Genomic DNA, 20,518 nt, shown 5'->3' on the forward strand with positions numbered 1-20,518 from the left:
GTGGGAACCAGGGTCCCAGCTCAGAGCAGCCCACCTGGTGGCAACATGACAGCCTGGCACTGGGACTGACACGAGGCATTGGCACCTGCTGGGGAACAGTGGCAGCCGACAGGCCAGGCAGCAGCCACCAAGGACAGCTTCACACAGCTGCTCGATGCTGCCCACCTACCTGAGGCCCCAGTTGGCCACCAGAGCCATTTTATTTTTATTTTTGATGTTTATTCATTTTGGGAGAGTGAGCGAGCAGGGGAGGGGCAGAGAGAAAGAGAGAGAGAGAGAAAGAGAGAGAATCCCAAGGAGGATCCATGCTGTCAATGTAGAGCCTGATGAAGGGCCTGACCCACGAACCATGAGATCGTGACCTGAGCCGAAACCAAGAGTTGGACATTTGAACCACGCAGGCGCTCCTACAGCCATTTCAAACAGCAGTTATACTCACCCATGGCACTCCTGTGTGCAGCAGGGAGGGGCGCCGGTCTGTCCCAGGCACGTTTGTGTGCTTGTGTACATGTGTACACACATTCATACTCATAGTGATGGTGGAGGTGAGATGTCTGGGTCCAACAAGATAGGAGACCTCGGATAGGCCCAAATGGTGCATTTCTCAACATCCAGGCCATCAGAGGGCTGCTGCTGTGATTGGTGAATGATCTCGACCAAAGGGGAGGGAGAGACACACGGGAGCTGGCCTGGGCTGCAGACTCCAACTGCTTAGATAGCAAGTGACAGGCCCCTTCCAGGTTCTCCCCAGGCGAGAGGCTCACTTCTAGTCTGCCTCCCCACCGCACCCCACTCCCGCCGTCTTGGGGTCCTCAGCGTCTGGCTTTCCCAGGTACTGTTCAGGCTCACTCACTGACCTGCCTCAAGTTCTCTAGACAGAATAGTGAATGAAATCAAGTCAATGCATCAAAGCATTTACTTCCTTTTAGCTCCACGCTGGGCAACCTGATGCCCTCAGCTCCTCTGACTTGTAAGATTGAAGTCTTTCTGCATTTGGATGAAAAAGCATCCCACTATGGACTTGGAGATGGACAAATTAGTGAGATGGTCTAGGGGCCCAGGTAGCAGTAGGCGTGCATGTCTTAGCTTCCAACACTCAGCTGGGGCCCAAGGGCCAGCCAGAGAGGGCCCCTCGCCCCTGACTTGTCACCACACCCGGCATCTGCTGCAGCCAGCATGGGGCGATACCGCGGCAGGATGTGCAGGCCGGAGGCTCACTGACAGAGGCTGCCGTCCATCGTGGTGAGTGGTGCGGGGATGCCGGCTGATGAAAGGCGGACAGCTTTAAGAGGAACGCGATTCAAGCTCGCTCATTTGAGCTTGGCTCTTGCCGAGGAGCCAATGGAGCCAGGAGCCAATGGCACACACATGCAAACGAGGTCAGTTCAGAGGAAAGGTGGGAGCTGATAAAAGAAGGGTAAGCAGGACCCCAATCACTGTGGTCAATGGGTTTCCTAATAGGGCTCCTCCTTCCTCCCCTTCTCCCCGTGACTGTCTGCTTCCGCTTGTACGGTAGATTGAAACACATCTGATGAGCTACCTGGGGTTTCCCTGCAGAGGAGGAAAAAAGCAACAGAAAGTAGTCCTAGATACAATTCCTTTATTATCATGCCACCCAGCATGTGAGGCCAGGCTGACGCTGAGGCCGGCTAAAGAGAGGGCATATTTACAACCAGGGCAACTTCTCTATAGGCGGGAGGTTAAGGCAACTTCTCTGTTTTTAGAATACTGTGATGATCCCATACCCATGGGCCAGCTGGTTCCAGAAACCCATTTGGCCTAATCCTGGGCTGCCTGGAATTCCTAGGGGCACCTGCACAGGGTGACTCGGGGGCATAAGCAGGAGAGGAAGGGGGCGCATGCGCTAAACTAGAAAGTGGGGGTGCTGAGAATGGAACCACACTCTCCCAAGGCACACAGAAGGCGGTGGGAAAGGGGGCTGGGAACCTGATCTGTTTCCTTCTGGGAAGAGGACCCAGACACCTGGTCTCCCGGCCGAGATAACAGACCCACCCAGAGGGCACTGCTGGAGAGGCACGTTTCTGGCCAGCTGGACAGCCTGAGGGGCTTCGGAACTCTGGGGGGTTGTGGCACACACAGGAAGGTGGCAGAGTGTCCTTTGTGGCGTGGTCTAAAGCAGTGGTTCTCAAAGGGTGGTTCCAGGGCCGGCAGCACCAACAGCACCTGGGAACTCATTAGATGGCAAATCCTTGGCCTCAACCCTGCAGATGTGGAGCTCAGGGGTGAAACTTGGCAGTCTGTTGGAAGGCCCTCCAGGTGGCCGGATGCTTCCTCAAGTTTGAGAACTGCTGGTTCAGACATATCACCAGCATCCTCGGGGATGTGAGCACCACACAGCAGTGACATGGAAGATGGGTTCTGTCCTTTGCTAGTCAACTGCCTTCCCCTCCCCCTCCCCTTCTCTCCCCAGGCCCGAAGTGGCCAGAAAGTAGCATTTTCAAGGCAGAAAGTGGGGTGGGTGGTGATGAAAGTGTTTCAATTCACTTTCCCCACCTCCAACCCCAGACATGGACCAGAGTGACAGATCCTAAGACTGAAACTGGCTGCAGAGCTCACGAGTCCCAGGGGGCTCACTACCCTCACCCCCCCTCAGTGCTGCATTGGCCCCTCCAGGTCTAAGCACACAGGGTGAGCAGCCTGGTGAGATTTCAGGCCACCCCCTCCCTACGACAGCGACCACACTGTGCCAGCCCAGAGTCCCGCATCGACAACACAGGGGAGGCAAAGGTAGCATAAGGTGGTTAACATCACCACCCGGGGTGCCTCCCCCCTGCCCAGGGGGGCTCTGAGTGCATGAACCCTGAGGTTTCTCCCCTGGCCCCCAGTACGGAGCAGGGAGAGGGGTGTACCATGCCCTCATCAGCCCTCCACGGCCCCACACGTGATCTCCACATGGGCACCAGATTCCACACTGCGGTTTCTGATTGCTCAGGTCTGGTCTGCCCTCACTTGGTGTCAGCGTTGGCACCCGAGGTGATAGGCTGGCTGTTCCCCTGAGCGACGGTTCCCCAGGGCTCCTGCCTGCTGCCTGAGCCACTCCGCCAGGAGGGCCTGGCTGTCAGTCTGAAGGGAGCCACACTGCTCTGCTGATTGCAAATGTCCAGGGTGCGCTGGGCCGGGGCTGGATGGATGGTTCCATCCAGTCTGGGAGGGGTTTCCAGGCTGTGGCTGTTAGTGCCCCCGAGGGACGTGCTGTTCCTGCACGGCAGCCTGACAGCTTACTGCAGAGATGGGGAGCCGCAGGATGCTGAGGAGAGGGGGCTCCCAGCCCGGCTCCCCTTACTTCTACCCGGCTGGGGGTGGCATGTTGACAACCACTGCTACTGACTGGCCAACCTCTTAATTTCTCCGAGCCTTAATTTCATCATCTGCAGAGTGGGGGGAATAGTGCCTTCCCGTTGTGATCACCAGGAGAGAAAGCACTTACACGACTAACACACGCTAAGCACACAGTAGGCCTTCAGTAACCACAAGGCCCTGGACGCTCCCCCATGGCGAGGCCGGAGGGGCCCCTGGGGTCGGGGCAAGGCTGGCGGGAGAGGTAGGGAGAAGAAAAGGGTGGTCACAAACATTTTAAACAAGACTTCATCTCCTCACCAAACACTGAGTTTCATTCTTGCCTCCCCCAACACAGGTCATCCGGAGAGTGGGGGACATGCCGTGCTCTGGGGTTGTCCACCCTTGCGTGCTGCGGGAGGGAAGGCCGAGGTTGTGGCGACTCAGGTTGTGTGCATCCCAGCATCTGCCATGTTCTGACCTTTACAAAATGCTGGCTTCTTTTCTGGGTCCCAGTGTGTAGGGGCCTTTTGCTCACACGGGACTGAGGACAGCTTTCAACAGTCATGGCTCACTCTCTCTGTCTCTGTCTCTAAGCAGGGCCCTGGGGGCAGTCATCCTGGGCGCAGATCTGCGTCCTTTCAGGTGCGGTGGGCACACCTCACTGGGGACGGCATCCTTGGCTCCAGACCCCAGCCCTTTGTATGCCCTGAGCAGGGAGCCTGTCACATCCTGGGCCTCAGTTCCCTCTAACCCTCACCCCTCCCAAGCTGTGAGCATGAGCTAGCTGGTCACCATTCCCCAAAGCTCTGGGTCATTCTCTCTCTGTAGCTTGGTCCTTCCATCCTCCAGCTACCCTCTGGGTGGGCAGGTGCCCAGGGTGGAATCACCTGCCCTTAGCCTAGGACAGCCTAACCCACCTCGGGGGGCAGGGACAGACAACAAGGTGTGCAAGCGATCCCGCCCATCCCCCTGTCCCCGTCTCCACAAGCCCAGCTGACCTCAGTAAAGAGTGCAGGGACTCCGCCAGGGGCTGACATGTCCCACAGGACACAGCACCTCCCCGGGCATCGCTGCCTGCCCAGGAGGAACTCTCTCTCTCAGCCCTTACTTGGTAACACCTGGCAGCCTGTGCCCAGCTGCACACAGCTTGGGAGTCATTTTTCAACTGTCCGCACGAGTCCCAGGAAGCTGGAGGGCAGCAAAGCTAGTCACAGCGCAATTTCTTCCAGCCTTGGTGCAGTCTGGGATTGCTGGAAAGTTGGTATCCTGTTAATGAACTTGTATCAGCAGCCCCAGGACCCTGAGGGTGGAGGAGAGAAGCCACAAGAAGATTCCCCAGGATAGGGGAGGCAATCTGCCCCCGGAACCTGGTCTTCCCTCTGTGCATGTGGGGAATCCCTGTTCTGGGCAAGTACGGTTTCTGTACAGTTGAGGGCTGTGTTTAGGGACAGCAGTGAGCTGTGTATGGAGAACACCCTTCACCCAGGACTCCCCAGGTCACCAAGAACTGAGCTCATCAGACTGGGGCCTAGAATGAGTTAGGAGGTAAGGTGTGACCTTTCTTGCCCTTGATCTTGGCAACAAGGGGCCACTCTCTCATGGTGGGATGTAAGAGGGTCCCCAGCACGGGAAGCACGGCACCTGGAAGGTGGGAAGCCAGGTGTGGGGTCCTCTCGCTACAAGTTACCCACTTGTAATAGCTATATGGAGGGGGAGGGTCTCGTCTCCATGGCTGTCTTACAAGTTGACACCTGTTCTTTGGAAAACTGCCAGCATCTATATTCTGCATTTTCTAGGATTTTCTTTCTGTTCTGTTCTCCCTTAGTATTTGAGAAAATTCTTCCTGAAAATTCCCTGCCTGATTCAGAGACGCAAGATAGAACCAAAAGAAGCCACTATATTCACTCTGGGAAGCAGAGCGAGGGCTCCTGGAGGCAGAATGGTGGTGGCCATATGTGGTTGGGGATTGTGGGCCCAGGAAAAATGGGGTTCCAGGCACAGCACCCTTCTACTCAGAGCTGTACCTTCTCAGTGGCTCCAACTTTGCAGGGTCTGTGATTTGGCCTAATCAGGAAGGATTTTTACTCCCACTGACATGAAGGGCTGGAGATCATTTAAAAAACCTGGCATTCCAGAGAATCAGGCCCTAGAGGGGGCCTGAGGGTCATTTACTGTAGACTGGAGACCCCTGAGGGCCATTTACTGTAGACTGGAGCTCCAGGCCATGGTCTTCTGGGGTACCTCTCCCAGGGAAGGTTTCTAGGCTGGATGCAAGGTCCTGGTGCAGCATGTGCCGGTGTAGCCACTTTACCTGCCTTCCTCCCTACCCTGGTGGCCCCACCAGCCTGCTGCTGCCCAACCCCAGTTCCGGGACCTCACCTCAGGCCTTTCTGCTGCCAGACCCTGCGGGAAGGAACCAGACCCCAGACTGCCGGGGTACTCCCAGGTGAGGAGGTATGGGGGCGGGCAGATCAAAGGGCTGGATCTTCTGGGGGCAGAGCCAACCCTAACTGCTTCCATCCCCCCGCCGGTAAGCACTTCCCGTGGGTAGAGAAAAACACACCAAGCAGAGACAAGAAGAGGGGTGCTCAGCACCAGTGGGGAGATCATGTGCCCCATGCAGGCATCCCAGGGGGGCTTTCAGACCTTCATTCTAGGTTCTGGAGCTGGGAGGGAGTGGAGGGTCTGATTATCACCCTCCTGTCATCCACAGGATCCCCAGGCCTGGCGAGGGGTGCTGGTTGTTGTTTCCACACAGGATGGGTCCCCCCTGCCTGGGTGGGAATCACAGGAGCCATAGTCTTGGGCACTTGGTGGATCCAAAGGGGCTGGAAAGAGTAGGGGGAGTTTCTGGGAGTTTCTAGGTGAGCTGGTGCTGACTCTGCAGGCCTGGAAGATGGGATTTGGGCACCTGTCCTTGTGAGGGGCAGTCGGAGGGGAACGCGGTCGGCCGTTAGTAAAAATGCAGCTGGAGCCTCCGGTGCAAGCAACAGGTGAGAACCATCCCGCAGATCTGCCAGGTGGAGAGAGCAGAGGAGCAAAGAGAAATCAGAACCCCATGAAGCTGCTCTCCCGCAGTGCCCTGTAGCAGGCTTCTCCCTCTTGGGCACACACATGGGGACCTGGATAAAGGGCAGATTCCAACTCAGGAGGTCTGGGGTGGGGCCCGAGATTCTGCTTTCTAACAAGCAGTGCACTGCTGGTCTGTGGTCCTAGATCTCCAGAGATGGCCCGATTTCATCAGATCCTGAGCCACAGTAGTTCCACTCCCTTGTTGCTGTCTGTCTGCGTCTCGCTGCTCTCAGACTCCAGAGTAAAACCAAGGTTCATAGTTGATTCACTGGCTGATGTACAGAAGCCACTGGGGAAACTGAGGCTCTGAAAGGAGCACCTGGAGCTGTCCCCAACTTGTCCTGTAAGTTAGCTGGGAATGAAGCACCAGACTCAGGCCCTAGGAGCCTGCCTAATAGCCTCTCTGTCACACCCACTAGCTGAACGAGAAGAGCATCCTGCCCAGAGCAGGGCAGTACTGGGCAATCGCTGTCCCCCTGGGGGGCCTCACTTTTCCAATCTCTAAAATGCAGGACAAGATGTGGATGTGTCAGACCCCGGAGACCCATGCCTGTGATATTTCCATGGTAATGATGCCGTTGGATCCAGACTCCCCACCCACAGGAAAGAGGGCGCTGCTAGGGCAGCCCCATGAATGTCCTGTGGCACATGGGCGAAGGTGGATCTCCCCGAAGATAGGGAACAATGCCCCATCATTGACAAATTTCCCCAATAGCTGCTGCTGGCCTGATCTTGCTAGAGCCCCTCTGGATGCACCCGGAGCTCTGACCAGTGGGAGGAGGGCAGGCTGATGAAGACGCTCATGGGCTAGCAGGCATTTGGTTTCTCTTTGCAAGGCTAGCTGGCCTGAGGTGGCAGAGGATGAGCCCTTCTTCTTCCCCCCTCCTCTCTCATCTCCACCCCTACATGGGAGGAGGGCAGAACCCCGTGAGTGCAGCTTTCAGACTTGGTACCGAGAGCAGTGCCGATCTCCTTCCCGACTCAGTGCCACAAGCTGAAGGCAGCTTGAGAGGTTATCTTGTCTCCCACTGGCTTTAAGCAGGTGCCATCGCAGCCTTTCCAGCCAGGTGTCGTGCAGCACCCTCTCTTCCCCATCCCCACGTCGTGGTTTGATGGCTAACGTGTGGGGTCATCTGGATCTTTCTGATTCTTTCTGCGGGGGTGGGGGGGGGAGGCCAGATGGGAAGAGCTGGGCCAGCACGGACTTGAAGTCACATCTACAGTGGACAGTTTGTGCTGGGGGACCGGGAGGGCAGAGCTTGCCCGTAACTGCACTTCTGTAGAAGATGTGTGTTCCCACCAGGGAGCCTCCCGGGGAAGGCAGGGTGCATGTCCGCACACACGCCCCCACCTTGACACATGCAGAGGGGCTAAGGATGCACTCACAACATGTCTACACAGGTCTGCACACATGTGCACGTACACGTGCGCACACACAAGCACCTTGATTCATGCAGAGGAGCAGTGGAAGCTATCGGATCCCTGGTACCGCCGGCTCCTTCCTGATGGAGGATGTGGACGAATCAGCACCCACAGCTTTGCGTGGCCAGCACGGGGTGAGCAGAGGAAACACGTGGTAATGAGTGCAGGAGCAGGAATGGAGGAGGATGCGTGGAGATGGCTGCGGGGGTGCCCAGCTTGTGTGGGGGCCTGGCTGTGTGGTGCATGGCGCCCTCTTCTGGCAGCCTGCCTAGGTACAGCATTTGCCACATGGGGCTGTTTACAACAAGGAGGTGGCATGGTTTCAGCTGCTTTTGAGGTTTTTGGGCCAGGACTTGATTGTCACCAAGAGAACCAAGGAAGGGGCAGGGAGGCCCCAGGAAGCCAATCCAATGTAATCTTTCAGTTTCCCTTTTACTGACCTGCAGATCCCAATCTCTGCTGTTGTGTGAGTTTTCTGGGTTCTGCAACATGTTTCCATCTACAGGACGGGAATGTTGGGACAGAAGTAGGAATGGGGTAGTTTCTGTTTGGGGCTGTGTGATCCTGGGCACAGATATAACCCTCTCTGAGTCTCAAATCTCAATAGGGAAACCTCTAATCTGTTCACTGCTTGGTAGCCTTCCCTGGAGACAGTCTTTAAAAACCAGGACGACAGGACCAACATCAGGGTTCCCATCCCCTCCTGCATCCTGAGGCTTTGATAGGCCAGGTCGTAGCTCCCCAGAGCCCTCAGGATAAAGCCCTCCCTCCACTGCAGCAGGCCAGGGCTCTGCCAATTCAATTCTCTCGCCCTGTCACTCTTTCCCCTCTTGCTTTTTCCCATCAAACTCCTTCAAGATTTAATTATATATCACTTACTCCAGGAAGCCTTCTGTGACTGCCCTGACAGGTTAGGGCCTCTTACATGCTCCCCCGAGCCCCAAGTCTCACACTTGCACAGTGTCTCTGATGGCATGTGACAACCCATGTTCTACGTGCCTCCTGCCTCGAGTGAAAGCTTCCTGGGAGAAGGGACCACATCCTGCCCACTGGTGTGGCCCCAGCACTGGCCATAGCACCTGGCACCTGGCACCTAGAGGCTCTCATTACAAAACTAACAATGAATGCTCACTCTGCATGGCTTCTGGGTGGGAGACTCCCAGAGTCTGTGTGTGAGCAGGGCAGTAGGAAAAGGGGGCAGAGCCACTATGTCCTTCCTGGGTAGAAGTTTCTCTGCCAGAGTTACCTCAAGGTGGAGTGCCTCCAGAGTCCACCCAAAAGGGGAAGCTGGTGTACAACAGAGAGACCTGGAGTTGGGGTCCTGGCTGGCTCTGCCACGGTGGCCATGTGACTGTTAGCAAGTGACCATGTCGCTGGGCTTGGTGTCTTCAGGTATATGTGAAAGGGGTGGGCCCAGTGTTCTCTATCCTAGGTGCACATGTGAATCACCTGGGGAGCTTGAAAAAACACCCAGGCACAGGACTCGTCCCATCTATCTGAGCCTGAATCCTTGGCATGGGGCCCAAGCAAGGGTACTTTTCAAATCTGATTGTCATGTGCAGCCGGGGCTGATGGTTATCCACTAGATAACCGGTAAGGTCCTTCCAGAAAGAAGAGTCTGATTTGGAGGTAACTCCAGACCCCAATTATCCCTGTCAGGTCTGAAAACCAGAGCAGTGATGGCCACATGCCCACGTGGACAGAAGGGCCCTACAGGGTCTTGCTGAAAGGAACAGGTGCATGCAGCAGCGGGGCAGGGACCTGCAGCCCATCACATGCGGGTCTCCCCACTTCAGGGTCCCTGCCAGCCCCCAACCTCTGCCGCGACCTGCAGCCACAGACAGCTTCGTGCTTCACAGGGACCACTGCTGGAAGATTCCAATTGTTAGCAAGTTCTCCAGCCTGTCTCCTTGTAAATTCTACCTGTTGTTCCTGTCTGTCCTCCGGTCCCTCCCAGGAATGTGCCCTCCCCCACCTGCCTGCCTTTGGGTGGTTAAGGACTGTGATGGTGCCATCTTCTCCCTGGCCCTTGACCTTTCCCACATCTGACTTCCAGGTGCCCTGTGGCTCTTGTCGTTCATGTGGGCCAGTGTTCTCAGCCAGGCTGCACACTGGACCCACCAGAGAGCTTCACAAGTATGCTGGTACCTGGGTGCCAGCCCCAGACAAAGTGATTTAATTGTGCTGGGGTGCAGCCGGGGCCTTGGGCAGTTTTAAAACTCCCCAGGTGGTCCCCATGTGCAGCCCAGGTTGAGGCCTGTGGCCGTGGAGGCTCTGTGGAGATCCTGTCTCCCCCCAGCCCGCTACAATCTAAGCATGTCAGCCCTGGTCCACACATCCACGGGGCAACAAGTGACAGGTTGCCAAATGGCTGGAATCGGGGTTTGTTATGTTTGTCACATCCTCTGCTTGGTGTTCACAGTATGCACAAGACATGCCTTAACATTCTAGAATATGGTGGCACAGGAGTCACACTGAGGCTGGGTTCTTACTAAAATTCATGGAACCTTAGAGCCCCAACTCCTGCTTCAACCACAGCAGCACCACCTCATGCTTGTTTAATACTGCGGGCTCCTACGTGAGATTCCCATGGGTTATAGAATTCTGCCACTTAAAGGAAGGCTCAACAATGTCCATCTCCTCCGTTCTATAGGGAAGGAAGCCAAGGCTCAGGGAGGGAACATGACTTCCTCAGGATCACATAAGAAGAGGAGAGGTCCTCTGACTTCATAGCAAGGTCTCCTCTAGTCCTGGGGACTAGGGAAACATGAGCCACCACCTTGGCCTTTTATCTCCTGAGCCTTGGGAGTCTCTGAAGTGCCAGGCTGGGCGTGTGTGGGAATACCTACACTGGTGGAGGGTGACTGTGAGCTTAGGGACACGACTGGTGTGAGCCCTTCAAGGCTGGTGGCCAACCGGGACTTGGGCAGCTTAGTTCCAGCATTGGCCAGCAGAGGGGGCTGTAACCGAGGCTTGGCTGCTGCAGGACCGGCTTCAGCCAGAGTGGGGGGAGAATCTGGGCTATGGATGGGGGTCCACAGTGGTGGCTGGGTGAAGCTCTCTCTGAGGGACACTTGGCGCCATTCCACAGAGAGCCCTGGAGGACCGAGACTTCACGGTCGGGGATGTTTACAAGGAGAAAGCCCCTCTGCAGCGGGCAGGCACCCTCCTGACAACATGGCCTCCCAGCAGTACTTTCACAGGGTACTTGTTTCACCTTGACCTTGGGCTTGGGGCACTGGCAGACCCACTCCCTGCTCTAGGCCTCACTGCCCCTGTCTTCAGCTTCTCCAGGCTCCCACAGCCAGAGAGACCAGGAGGAAATGGATGGGGAGTGTGGCCCTGGCCTGGTCAGTGTCCATGCACAGCAGGCCCCCTCAGCACCTGAAGGAGACAGCAGGTTTCTGGAAACTTCAGTTGGCGCTGGAGCACAGAGCAGCCCCTTCCTCAGCTCCCACTGGGGTATGTGGGACAGAAGGCCTGCCTTGGGGTCCTGCAAAAGAGGGGCTCTGCTTAATGCCCCCTGGGGCTCCCGGCCTGCATGCTAACTATGGAGATGAAGGGGGAGCTGCTCTGGCCAGGAAACAATGAGGGCTTTTTTGAGAGACAATGTGCCCAGGTGGAGATGATAAAAATAATGATGGTACCATTTATTGAACACCTGCTATCTGCTCATCAGTGACAAGTGATTTACATATATATTGCTAATCCTCTCACCAAACTAGGTATAATTAGCCCCATTTTACAAACAAGGAACTGAGGCTCAGAGATGAAATAACCAGCCTGAGGTTGCCTGGTCCCCCCCCTCCTCCAGAGTGTCGAGCCCAGTGGAGGAGGCTGCAGCTAGGTCCTCTGAACGCACAGACTGATGTGGGCAGGGAGAGCGGTGATCTGGAAGGAACCCCACACTGGCAGCCTCCCTGAGCCAGCTGCTGATACCAGCCCCTGCTTTGCTTTCCAAAGAAATCTGTGTTGGCGGTTGGGGAGGTGTGGGGTGAGGGGAGGGGGCTGGCAAAAGCAAATGACCAAGAGCCAGGAGACCTGGGTGCCACTTCAGTATGTGACACCCTGGGTAAGTCTTTTCTCTGGGTCTCAACTTTCTGATCTGTAAAATGGGAGCACACTTACTACCTCACCTGGCCCAGGTCTCAGGTCGTGGTGGGGATCTAATGATAGAAAGCACCTGAAACCACTCTGAAGTCTACAGATGGCTGGATAACAACCACTTCCACTGACTTGAGGCCTTCACCTGTGCCCGGCACAGTGAGTGTGTCACACTCATCACCTCGCTCTTCTCTAGACCTTATGTGGTTCGGGAAATAAGCCACATTTTGTGGTCGGAGAAGCTGTGGGCAGGGCTGTAACTGCACTAAGTCATACAGGAGCAGAGGAAGGGCTCGATCCAGGTCCTCTGAGGTCCCAGCCTCTCACCCCTTTCCTCATCAGTGCAGGTGGTCCCGGGGGTGGGAAGGGTGGGGCAGTGCTGAGCTCCCTCTAGAACCTGCTGGGCCGAAGCAGAGTGCCAGGCGAGGTGGGTGTGCAGGGCCATTGCCCCTGTATCTGCCCCAGCCTGAGGGTGCCCTCCTGACTCCTCTGTATGGACCTTTGACTAAAGCAGATCTGAGAGTGACACTGACTTCCTGGGTGGCAGCAGAGGGAGGGGTGGAACAGTGAAACTGAGCAAAAGACATCGCTCAAAGAGCTGGGAGTACACAGGGAGTGCACATCCACGGGCATGTGTGTGTGCACACACACACACAGGAATGGGTACTTGTACATGCACACACATATACACACATGCACAAGCACACCTAAACGCACGTACATGCATACAACCCCATATACACATAGATGCATGCGGGTAATCCATGTGCACACACACACACCCACGTACACACACAGAGGGTGCATGCACATACCTGAGCCCACACTCACACTCCTCCCAGGTCTCTTACAAGTTCAAGTTGTCCCCCAGGCCCCCAGGCATTTTCCTTCATTTTTTCTGGGGAAGAGAGTGACCATGTGATTCATTCCTGGCTGCCAAGGGCAGGACAGGGCGTGGGTGTGCAGAGGGTCAGTGATTTGTGATCTCTGCCGATGGGAGAGGGGTTCAGAACTCTTCCAAACAACCCCCTCTCCTAATCCGTGCTCCAACTCACCTGCAGACAGGCCACCCCGATGCCCACTGCCCCCATGAGCAGCAGGTGGTCAGCCAGGAACTGCTCCAGCTTGCTGACGCAGCCTCCCTGTAAGGTAACGGTAGGTCACGCAGGCCGGCGTGAAGTAGGCGAGGCTGCGGAGGGAAGGGCTGGCCGGTGCTGCATCCACCCCGCTGAGGGCGGGCCAGAGGTTTAATGGGCCTGCTCCAGCCTTTCAACTGCCCACAGGCTTCTCGGGTGATTCAGGGGCATGCCATGATGTCTCAGAACCTCCCACCAGCAGGTGCTTGTCCCCAAGCTGCTTCGTGGAGACCACTGACAGCTCTGTGCGGTCTCACGGCCAATGAGAAAGCGTGTTCTGCTTCTCCCCGCCCCTCTGCCTGAGCCTCCCATTTGGGGTGGGGTGGGGTGGGGTGTGCTCTGCATGCCTCAGCTGGAGCTTGGGCGCTCACCTCCACCTTGTAGATGTTGGAGGGATGGGCCCGCTGCCCACAGCGGGCCACCACCGTCTTGCAGCAGCTGTCCGGCACCCGGCGGCCCTCGGCCTCCTGAGACAGGATGTATGCGCTGTGCTGCCAGTCGGCGGAGCTGTTACTTCCACAGCACTTGAACTAGAGGGACAGAAGGAGGCTGGAGGTGAAGACCTGGCAGGAGGCTCCTCTGGTCCCTCCGTGTCAGGGCTGCAGGACTCGTTATTCAAATACTAACTCAAGCACAAATAGGGATTTGTTCTCCCTGCGAATTTTCCCCTTTGCCTGTTTTGAGCAGGGAGCTGGGCTTTTGGGGGCCCTTCTCTCCAGGAAGGTGCAGAAGCTGGCTGCAAGACACCTTATGGCTACCTTCTATCCATGCAAGTCCTTTAAGGAGATTACGCTGGGCATCCTGACAGCAGGGAGAGTCTCTGAGAAGACGGGTGGGGAGATAGATGGAGGTGGGTCCCCGAGAGAGTGGGGCTGTATACCCCCGGGAGAGCTCACACCACACGGGGGTGTTTTCCTGGTCACCCAGCGAGGCAGGACCTCAGGAACAGGGACCCAGCCTTGCCAGAGGTTCCTGGACCCTCGTTCAGACCCTGAAGCCTCAGAGCCCAGAGACCTGCAGGGAGGGACACAGAGAGTGTCCCAGAGCCACAGTGTGGGCAGATCAGTGTTGACCAGGGGGTGGAGTTGGCGCTGGGTAAGACCTGGGTCATCTGTGCCACTCCAGAGCAGGAAAGCACCAACCCAGGTCTCCAGTGATGCAGACACAACAGGACACTGGTTCTCTCTTGCCCTTGAGTTGAGGGACTGAGAATCCAAGTCCCCGTGTGAGCCACACAGGCAGCGGTTTTGAGACTGTTTCTGGTGTGTGGAGGTGCAGGCTGGGTGGGAGGTACGTTCAGTACAGTTAACAGGTGTTTGATAGGCACCTACTATGTGCCAGGAGTGAAGCTAGCACTGGGCTCACACATGAGTAATATGGTTCCTGGTTTTCTGAAGCTTCTCAGTGACTACAGCTTAGTAGGGGAGACATCGGGAGCTGTGTGGAGCTCAGAGGAGGAAGGGGCTAGTGGAAAGGTCCCACAAGGAAGAGGAGGAGGCAGGAGGCAGGCAGAACAGAACAGCACATGGAGCCAGGAACAGCACAGTGTGTGCTAGGTGTCATGTGGGATTATACTGCGGTGTGTCCCCGGGCAGGTTATCTAGCCTCTCTGGGCTTCAGTTTTGTCACGTGTAAATGGGGCTCAGGAAGCCCCTCCACACCGCTCTGTGTGAAGACGGCAAGAGGCAATTCTGTGAAGCCCTGAGAAGCGAGCCCTGCCGGGGTGAGCAGTTAGTGACACCCTCTATGCTATGATCGTTTTGTGAATGCAGGCATGTGGGTGTCATTTACATACTGGGGTGCAGCCTGCAGCCCAGATGCTGGCCTTGGCCTAAAGCCACTGCCTTCTCAGGGCTGCTTCCTCATGCCTAGGATGCGGGCCTGGGCCCAGGCTCCCTCGTGCCCCTCTGGTTCTAACCGTTGCTGGCATGTGTGAGGTCATGCCCACATGCTCAGGTGCCCATGGAGGAGGCCTGGGGCAGTGACAGATAGTGGCTCCCAGCTGTGCCCTTTCTCATGCTGTTCCCTACTCTCTCACTGCCCCTCCCATCCTCTCTAACTAGGCAAACCCAGGCCCTCCTTCCTGCTTCCCCCCTTGGCCTTCCCAGCTCTGTTCTCCACTCAGAGGGTCCTCCCAGCCTAGCACTGACTGCGTGTGTTGGGCTCCCCAACTAAGGCCCCGAGGGCAGGGATTCAGGCTCAGTGCTCCATGTGGGAGGCCCTAAAAATGCAGACTGAGCTTTGGGCTGACCAGCAGGGTATGTGTGGGCTAAGCGTGTGGGTGTGGATGTGTGTACGTATGTGTACATGAGTGCCCTCAGCCACTATCGCAGAGCACAAGAGACCCCTCTGCACAGAGCCTACTGGGATCCAAGCCAGTCTTGGGGAGACGGAGAAGGTGCCTCCCCAGCTGAGCTAAGATGCTAACCTCTACTCCACTCACTGGCCTGGTATTCCTGGCAGAAGGACCAAGGCCTCAGGCCGAGGGTGGGGTCTGTAGATACAGGATAGAGCAGAGACCGCAGGCTAAGGTGGCAGGGAGAAGGGGGACCAGAGTGGGCCGGTAGAGTTTCCTCAAATTTTCAGACGTGAAACCATCAGGATCCTGGAGTCACACTGTTCGACAGAACTTTCTGCAATGATGGAAATGCTTTATATCTGTCCTGTGCAATTCGGTGGCATCTATGGCTATTGGGCACTGGAATGTGGCTAGTGACTGAGGAACTGAATTTTGTAATGTAAATTTAACTAGCTGCACATGGCTAGTGGCTACCATACTGCACAGGGCAGGTCTGGGGGCCATTTGTCCCTTCCCTACTTCTGGCAGGACCACGGGCCTCACTGAAGGGGTCTGCTGAGCCTCTTCTTGGAGGGACCACCTTTCTGTCCCCCAGCGTTCCGCCCCACGGCTCACAACTGGGAAGTTCTTGCAGCAGTCTGGCTGAAATAGCTCTGCCTGTTACAGTTCACTCATACGGGACCTCAGCTGTCAGCCCCCAGAGGAGGAAGAAGACAGCCCTGCTGATGGAAGGAGCCCAGATCCCGGCCAGGAGAGAAGTTCTTCTCCTGACGCAGCCAGCTTCCTTCCCGCAAGGGCCCTAGGGGTGGGACCTGGAGGAGGCAGTCAAGGGGGCCGTGGTGGGGCCAGGGCACAGGAGGAAGAAGGAAAGGGCCAGGATTCAACTTGCCCTTTTCATGGTGGCAGGGACTTCCGCATACGCGATGGTACTGAATGATCAACACGCGCAGTGAGGCTTCGTTTTGGAGGCAAATGAAGCTCAGAGAAGGTAAGTAACCTGTCCTGGGTTACACAGACAGGAAGGGACAGAGTCGGAATTTGAATCTGCTTGGCCTTCAAGCCCAGGGGGCGGGTGCTTACATCCTGCTGGAGACGGTCTACTGAGGTTGTGATGTCCGCGGCTCCCGGCTGCCTGTAGTTCTCAGCCAGCGTCCGGGTCAAGTGCTGTTTCAGTTCATCACTGAGCTGGAGAGAGTGGAGAGGGAAGGTGGCATCAGCAGAACCACTCACCCTGGCCTCGTTCTCCAGGCCCGCTCCAAAGCCAGGCCAGCTAGCCTCGAGCACCATGGACTTGGAATGGTGTGAGGGCAGACGTTCCCCAGCGTAATGGGAGCGTCGTAGGAGACCGCTCAGAACACAGAGTTCGTGGAGAGATGTTGTAAAAGCTGGGGCCAGGCAGGTGATGGACAGAACTGAGAGGCAGGCCGGGGAGGGGACGGCTCAAAGCTGGTGGGGGGCAATGAGGCTGGGCACAGGGGGTGCTTTTAAATAAATATCTTTTTCTCATTTTGATTATGAGGTGACATTCACAATATTTACAGTTGTTATCCTATGGGCACCCATCAGTTGTACGGTGCTGCCTTAAAACAACCAGTGCAGGCATCTGTCTCACCCTGGTCATGACCTCAAACCCCTGGTTCACAGCAGCCAGTGGGAGGAGACCCGACCGGCTACTTCATCCTTGTCTGCTGCAGGCAGGTGAGGCCCGGTGCTGTCTTCATAGTCTGGCAGGTAGCCCCGGCCCCAGCCTTTCTCCTTGGATGCCCACCTGCTAGGTTCATCCTCTATCTCTGCTTAGGAGGGGAGAGAGACCACCCCACCTCCCACGGGGCATTCCCACTCCCCAGCCCCCATGCCAAATAAGTCAGCATCAACAGATAGGGCAGAGAATTGCTGGAAGCCAGACAAGAAGTAGGACCCAGGTATACTGAGGATTGTTGGGGCCAGGGACATGAGACCGCCCTCTGTGTCACTGCCGAGCTTTAGCTCCCCCATGCCTCTGTACCCCGCCCCACAGTTGCCTCCAGGGCAACAGGGGGCACCGATGGGGAACACAGGAAGACGGTCTACTCACCCTCTGGTAGTACATGTGGGCCAGGACCCCTGCCACCAGCTCCACGAGGAAGATCACCAGCAACAGGCAGAAGTACTAGGAGCAAGGAGGAAGGTGGTCACCACGGGGATCAGGCCTGGGTAGGCACACAGTGCTGCGGGACAAGTCTTCCCAAAGCAGTAGAGGAGGCAGGGCGACCTGCCAGGACCCCATCACCCACCCATACCATCTTCCCCCTCTTCCCGGCAGCTCTGGGCATGCTCACCTCTCCCGGCTGCTGGCACGGAGTTCCCCACTCACCCCCTCACCCACTGGGTTTCTGTCAGTGTGTCAATCCATCCATCCATCCGATACTTATTAAATACCTGCTACATGCCAGGTATCGTAAGTAAGACGGTTACCGCCCTCAGAGTTATTGGTGGTGGGGGCATAGGTAAGTGATTACAATGCTGTGTTACAAATGTTACTATGGGGCAAGACCTAGGTGGGGGGGAGGGCAGTCAGAGAAGGCTTCCTGGAGGAAGGGACACCTGAGTGGCACCTTGAAGGATGAGCTACCAGGTGGAGAAGGCAGGAAGCATGTGCCAGGCAGAGGGGAGAGCCCTGTGTGAAGCCTGGAGAGTGCAGAGGGCGTGGGGCGTCTGAGTTCTGGGAGTGGAGAGAGCTGAAGAGCCTGGGAGTGTAGGGGTGGCTGGGCAGCGACCAAGACTCAGGAAATAGCAAAGGCAGTGCCCTGTGAAAGGCATCGGTGTGTTTCCCAGGCCTTCACGGCCCTGCAGGGGTTTCTAAATTCCTGACACAACTACTGCCTGGCCTCCTCCAGACTCAGGGCCCGCTCTGTACGCTTCACAGCCTGCCGGCTGCGTTCCTGGCTGTGCTCTCTCTGCCGTGACCTCCCTCCCAGTTTTAGTCAGGAGGCTCTGGGACACTGCTCCATCCTGGTGTGTTCTTGTGGGGGCCCACAGGTCAAAAATGCATGTCAGACCCACGTGGCTAGGAGAGCATGGCAGGGGTGGGGGTGGTGGTGGAGAGGAAGCAGGCTCTAGGCAGGGAAGAGGGAAAGAGGGAGTGGGGAGAGGAGGCAAAGCAGTGGGGTGCTGCTGCCTGAAATTAGCCCCCTCTGGGGAAGCCTAGCCCCCCTCCCCATGAGCAGTGGTTGGTGTTGTCTCCCCCACCCCCCCTCCCCAGGTACCGCCCATCCGCCTGGCTATAGTCATTCAAATCACTGGATTCCAGGGAATGTTCAGCCTGTGCCTGAGCTCTGAAATTCCAGGGCTCTTCAGCAGGGGGAGGGATGCAGCAGGAGGGCATGGGAATGGGAAAAAGGCGCAGGGCAGGGGCCATTGGGCCAGTTCAGAGGCGACGTGAGTCCCTGAGGCCTTGCCTGACTACCTCCCAGAGCCCAGCATGGGGCCTGGCATGGGCAGGACTTAAAACACAGGGGGAGGAGAAAGTATTCCTTTTCATGAAGATCATGAAGAACATTCCATCCGGGGACAAGGCTTCCTTTTGAGTTACATGAACTGTGCACCTACCCCATGGCCATCTTATTGAGCCCACGGTCTGCCAGGCTCAGAGCTGCCCACCATCAGGAATGAGGGAAGCTTTCCTGTCTCTGAATCATGGTGGCCGCGCTTATCATCTGTGGGGCCCAAGGCAAGAGTACAAATGGAGGTTCCTGCTTTGCCCTTCCCCACCTACCCCGGGCTCAATGCCATACAAGGAAAGGCCTCTGGCCTGCATGTCCAAGCTCAGTCCATGTACGGCCAGGATCAGGCGCCCCCTGACCATCCCTGGATGAGGATGCACAGAAGGCTGGGTGTGGTGGCATGTGGGGGACACAGCAGCCTCGTCACCCTGTGCAGGCTCTGAATGGAGACTCAGGCTGTCTGCGAGCTCCTGGGCACCCGGATCAGGTCTAGAAGTGGGGAAGGGAGTTGCAGATCCCACGATGGCACACTCTCTGGGCCTCATTGACTTTTTATGCCACGGGGAGGGGTCTGGAGTGTTCTGTGTGCCTGGGACTAGGGAGGGTGTGGGATGGTATCCAGGTGAGGCAGGAGGCTGGCAAGGGGTCTGTGGATGGGTCCTCTGCTTGCTGAGCCTCTGAGATATAGGGCCTGGAAACCTGAAGAACGGTGGCGGAAGTCAGCTGACTCCGGTTTGGGTCAGGCTCTGCCACTTCCAGGCTCTGGATGGGCAGCCTGGTGTGAGTTACAAAAATGTGCTCCCATGAGAACATGTGGCTGAATTCTGACCTTCCTCAGGCCCCGTACAGGACGCAGCATCCGGGGCCATTATGCAGTGGCTGTGCCTGTGGGACTGAGCCTGTGGGTGGGCATAATGGCATCACAGCAGTCCTGCCCATCCCGAGGGGCTGAAAGGACCCAGAGGGAGGGGATTCCACTTCACGGTGGTCTGAGATGCTTCCTGCTACCGAGGCCTGTGCGTGACAGCATGAGGTGAGCCAGGCTTGTCAGCCAGCTGCAGGCGCAGTGGCCTGGGCCAGTCCCTCTGACAGCCCCCAGGAGCTTTGCGGACATCCTGACTCGGCCGCCCATCCTGCTCGCCCCAAACTGCCCTCCGCTCCCCCTGACCCTGGTACCCTGAGGCCGACTCTCCTCCTGCCACACAGGATCCTGCGTGCAGTGATTGCCGGCTGGATGCTCCCAGGCTCCCTAGGTGCGCCCCATGTGCCTTCTGTGGTGTGGCCAGAAGACGTGAGGGAGCCCGTGACTGAACGGGAGGATGCGGGCCCCTGGCGGCTGGGAGGGCAGCATCTCGGTGTCTTGGCACCTTCCCTCTGCGGGGGGGGGGGGGGCGGGAGAGGCTCTTCTCCCAATCACTGATCACCCATCACTGATCACCAGGGGCTGTCAGCCGAGAGTCACGCTGGCTGGTAGTCATGAACACTTGGCAGTGTCGTGCTGCTCCCCCAGGATGTCACTGCCGCCGTTGCTATTGACACTGGGCTGGGAGGAGGGTTGATGGGAAGGGAGAGAAACTGAACCACATCCCTGATGTAATGGCAGCCTAAATTAGTACATGCCAGCCCCTCAAAACGGTTTGGAGGCATCAGACAGGCTCCCCAACCTGACGGAGTTGTCAGGAGCGGGGAGAGTGCTGCCTCCA

General features: G+C 57.0%; 1 protein-coding gene across 1 annotated transcript in view; it reads right to left on the bottom strand.

The window, feature by feature from the left end:
• Positions 1-1,585: 1,585 nt before the first annotated feature.
• Positions 1,586-20,518, bottom strand: part of TSPAN11 (tetraspanin 11) — a 73,513-nt gene continuing 54,580 nt past the window's right edge. Inside the window, exons 4-8 of the mRNA XM_042991588.1 lie at positions 17,408-17,482; positions 16,414-16,518; positions 13,406-13,564; positions 12,954-13,040; positions 1,586-6,313 (exon numbers count right to left, since the gene is read on the bottom strand). Coding sequence (XP_042847522.1) covers positions 6,254-6,313; positions 12,954-13,040; positions 13,406-13,564; positions 16,414-16,518; positions 17,408-17,482 — 486 coding nt within the window. The 3' untranslated portion in view covers positions 1,586-6,253. The remainder of the gene's footprint in view (positions 6,314-12,953; positions 13,041-13,405; positions 13,565-16,413; positions 16,519-17,407; positions 17,483-20,518) is intronic.

Source organism: Panthera tigris, chromosome B4, assembly GCF_018350195.1.
Source record: "Panthera tigris isolate Pti1 chromosome B4, P.tigris_Pti1_mat1.1, whole genome shotgun sequence".
Lineage (NCBI taxonomy): Eukaryota > Metazoa > Chordata > Mammalia > Carnivora > Felidae > Panthera > Panthera tigris.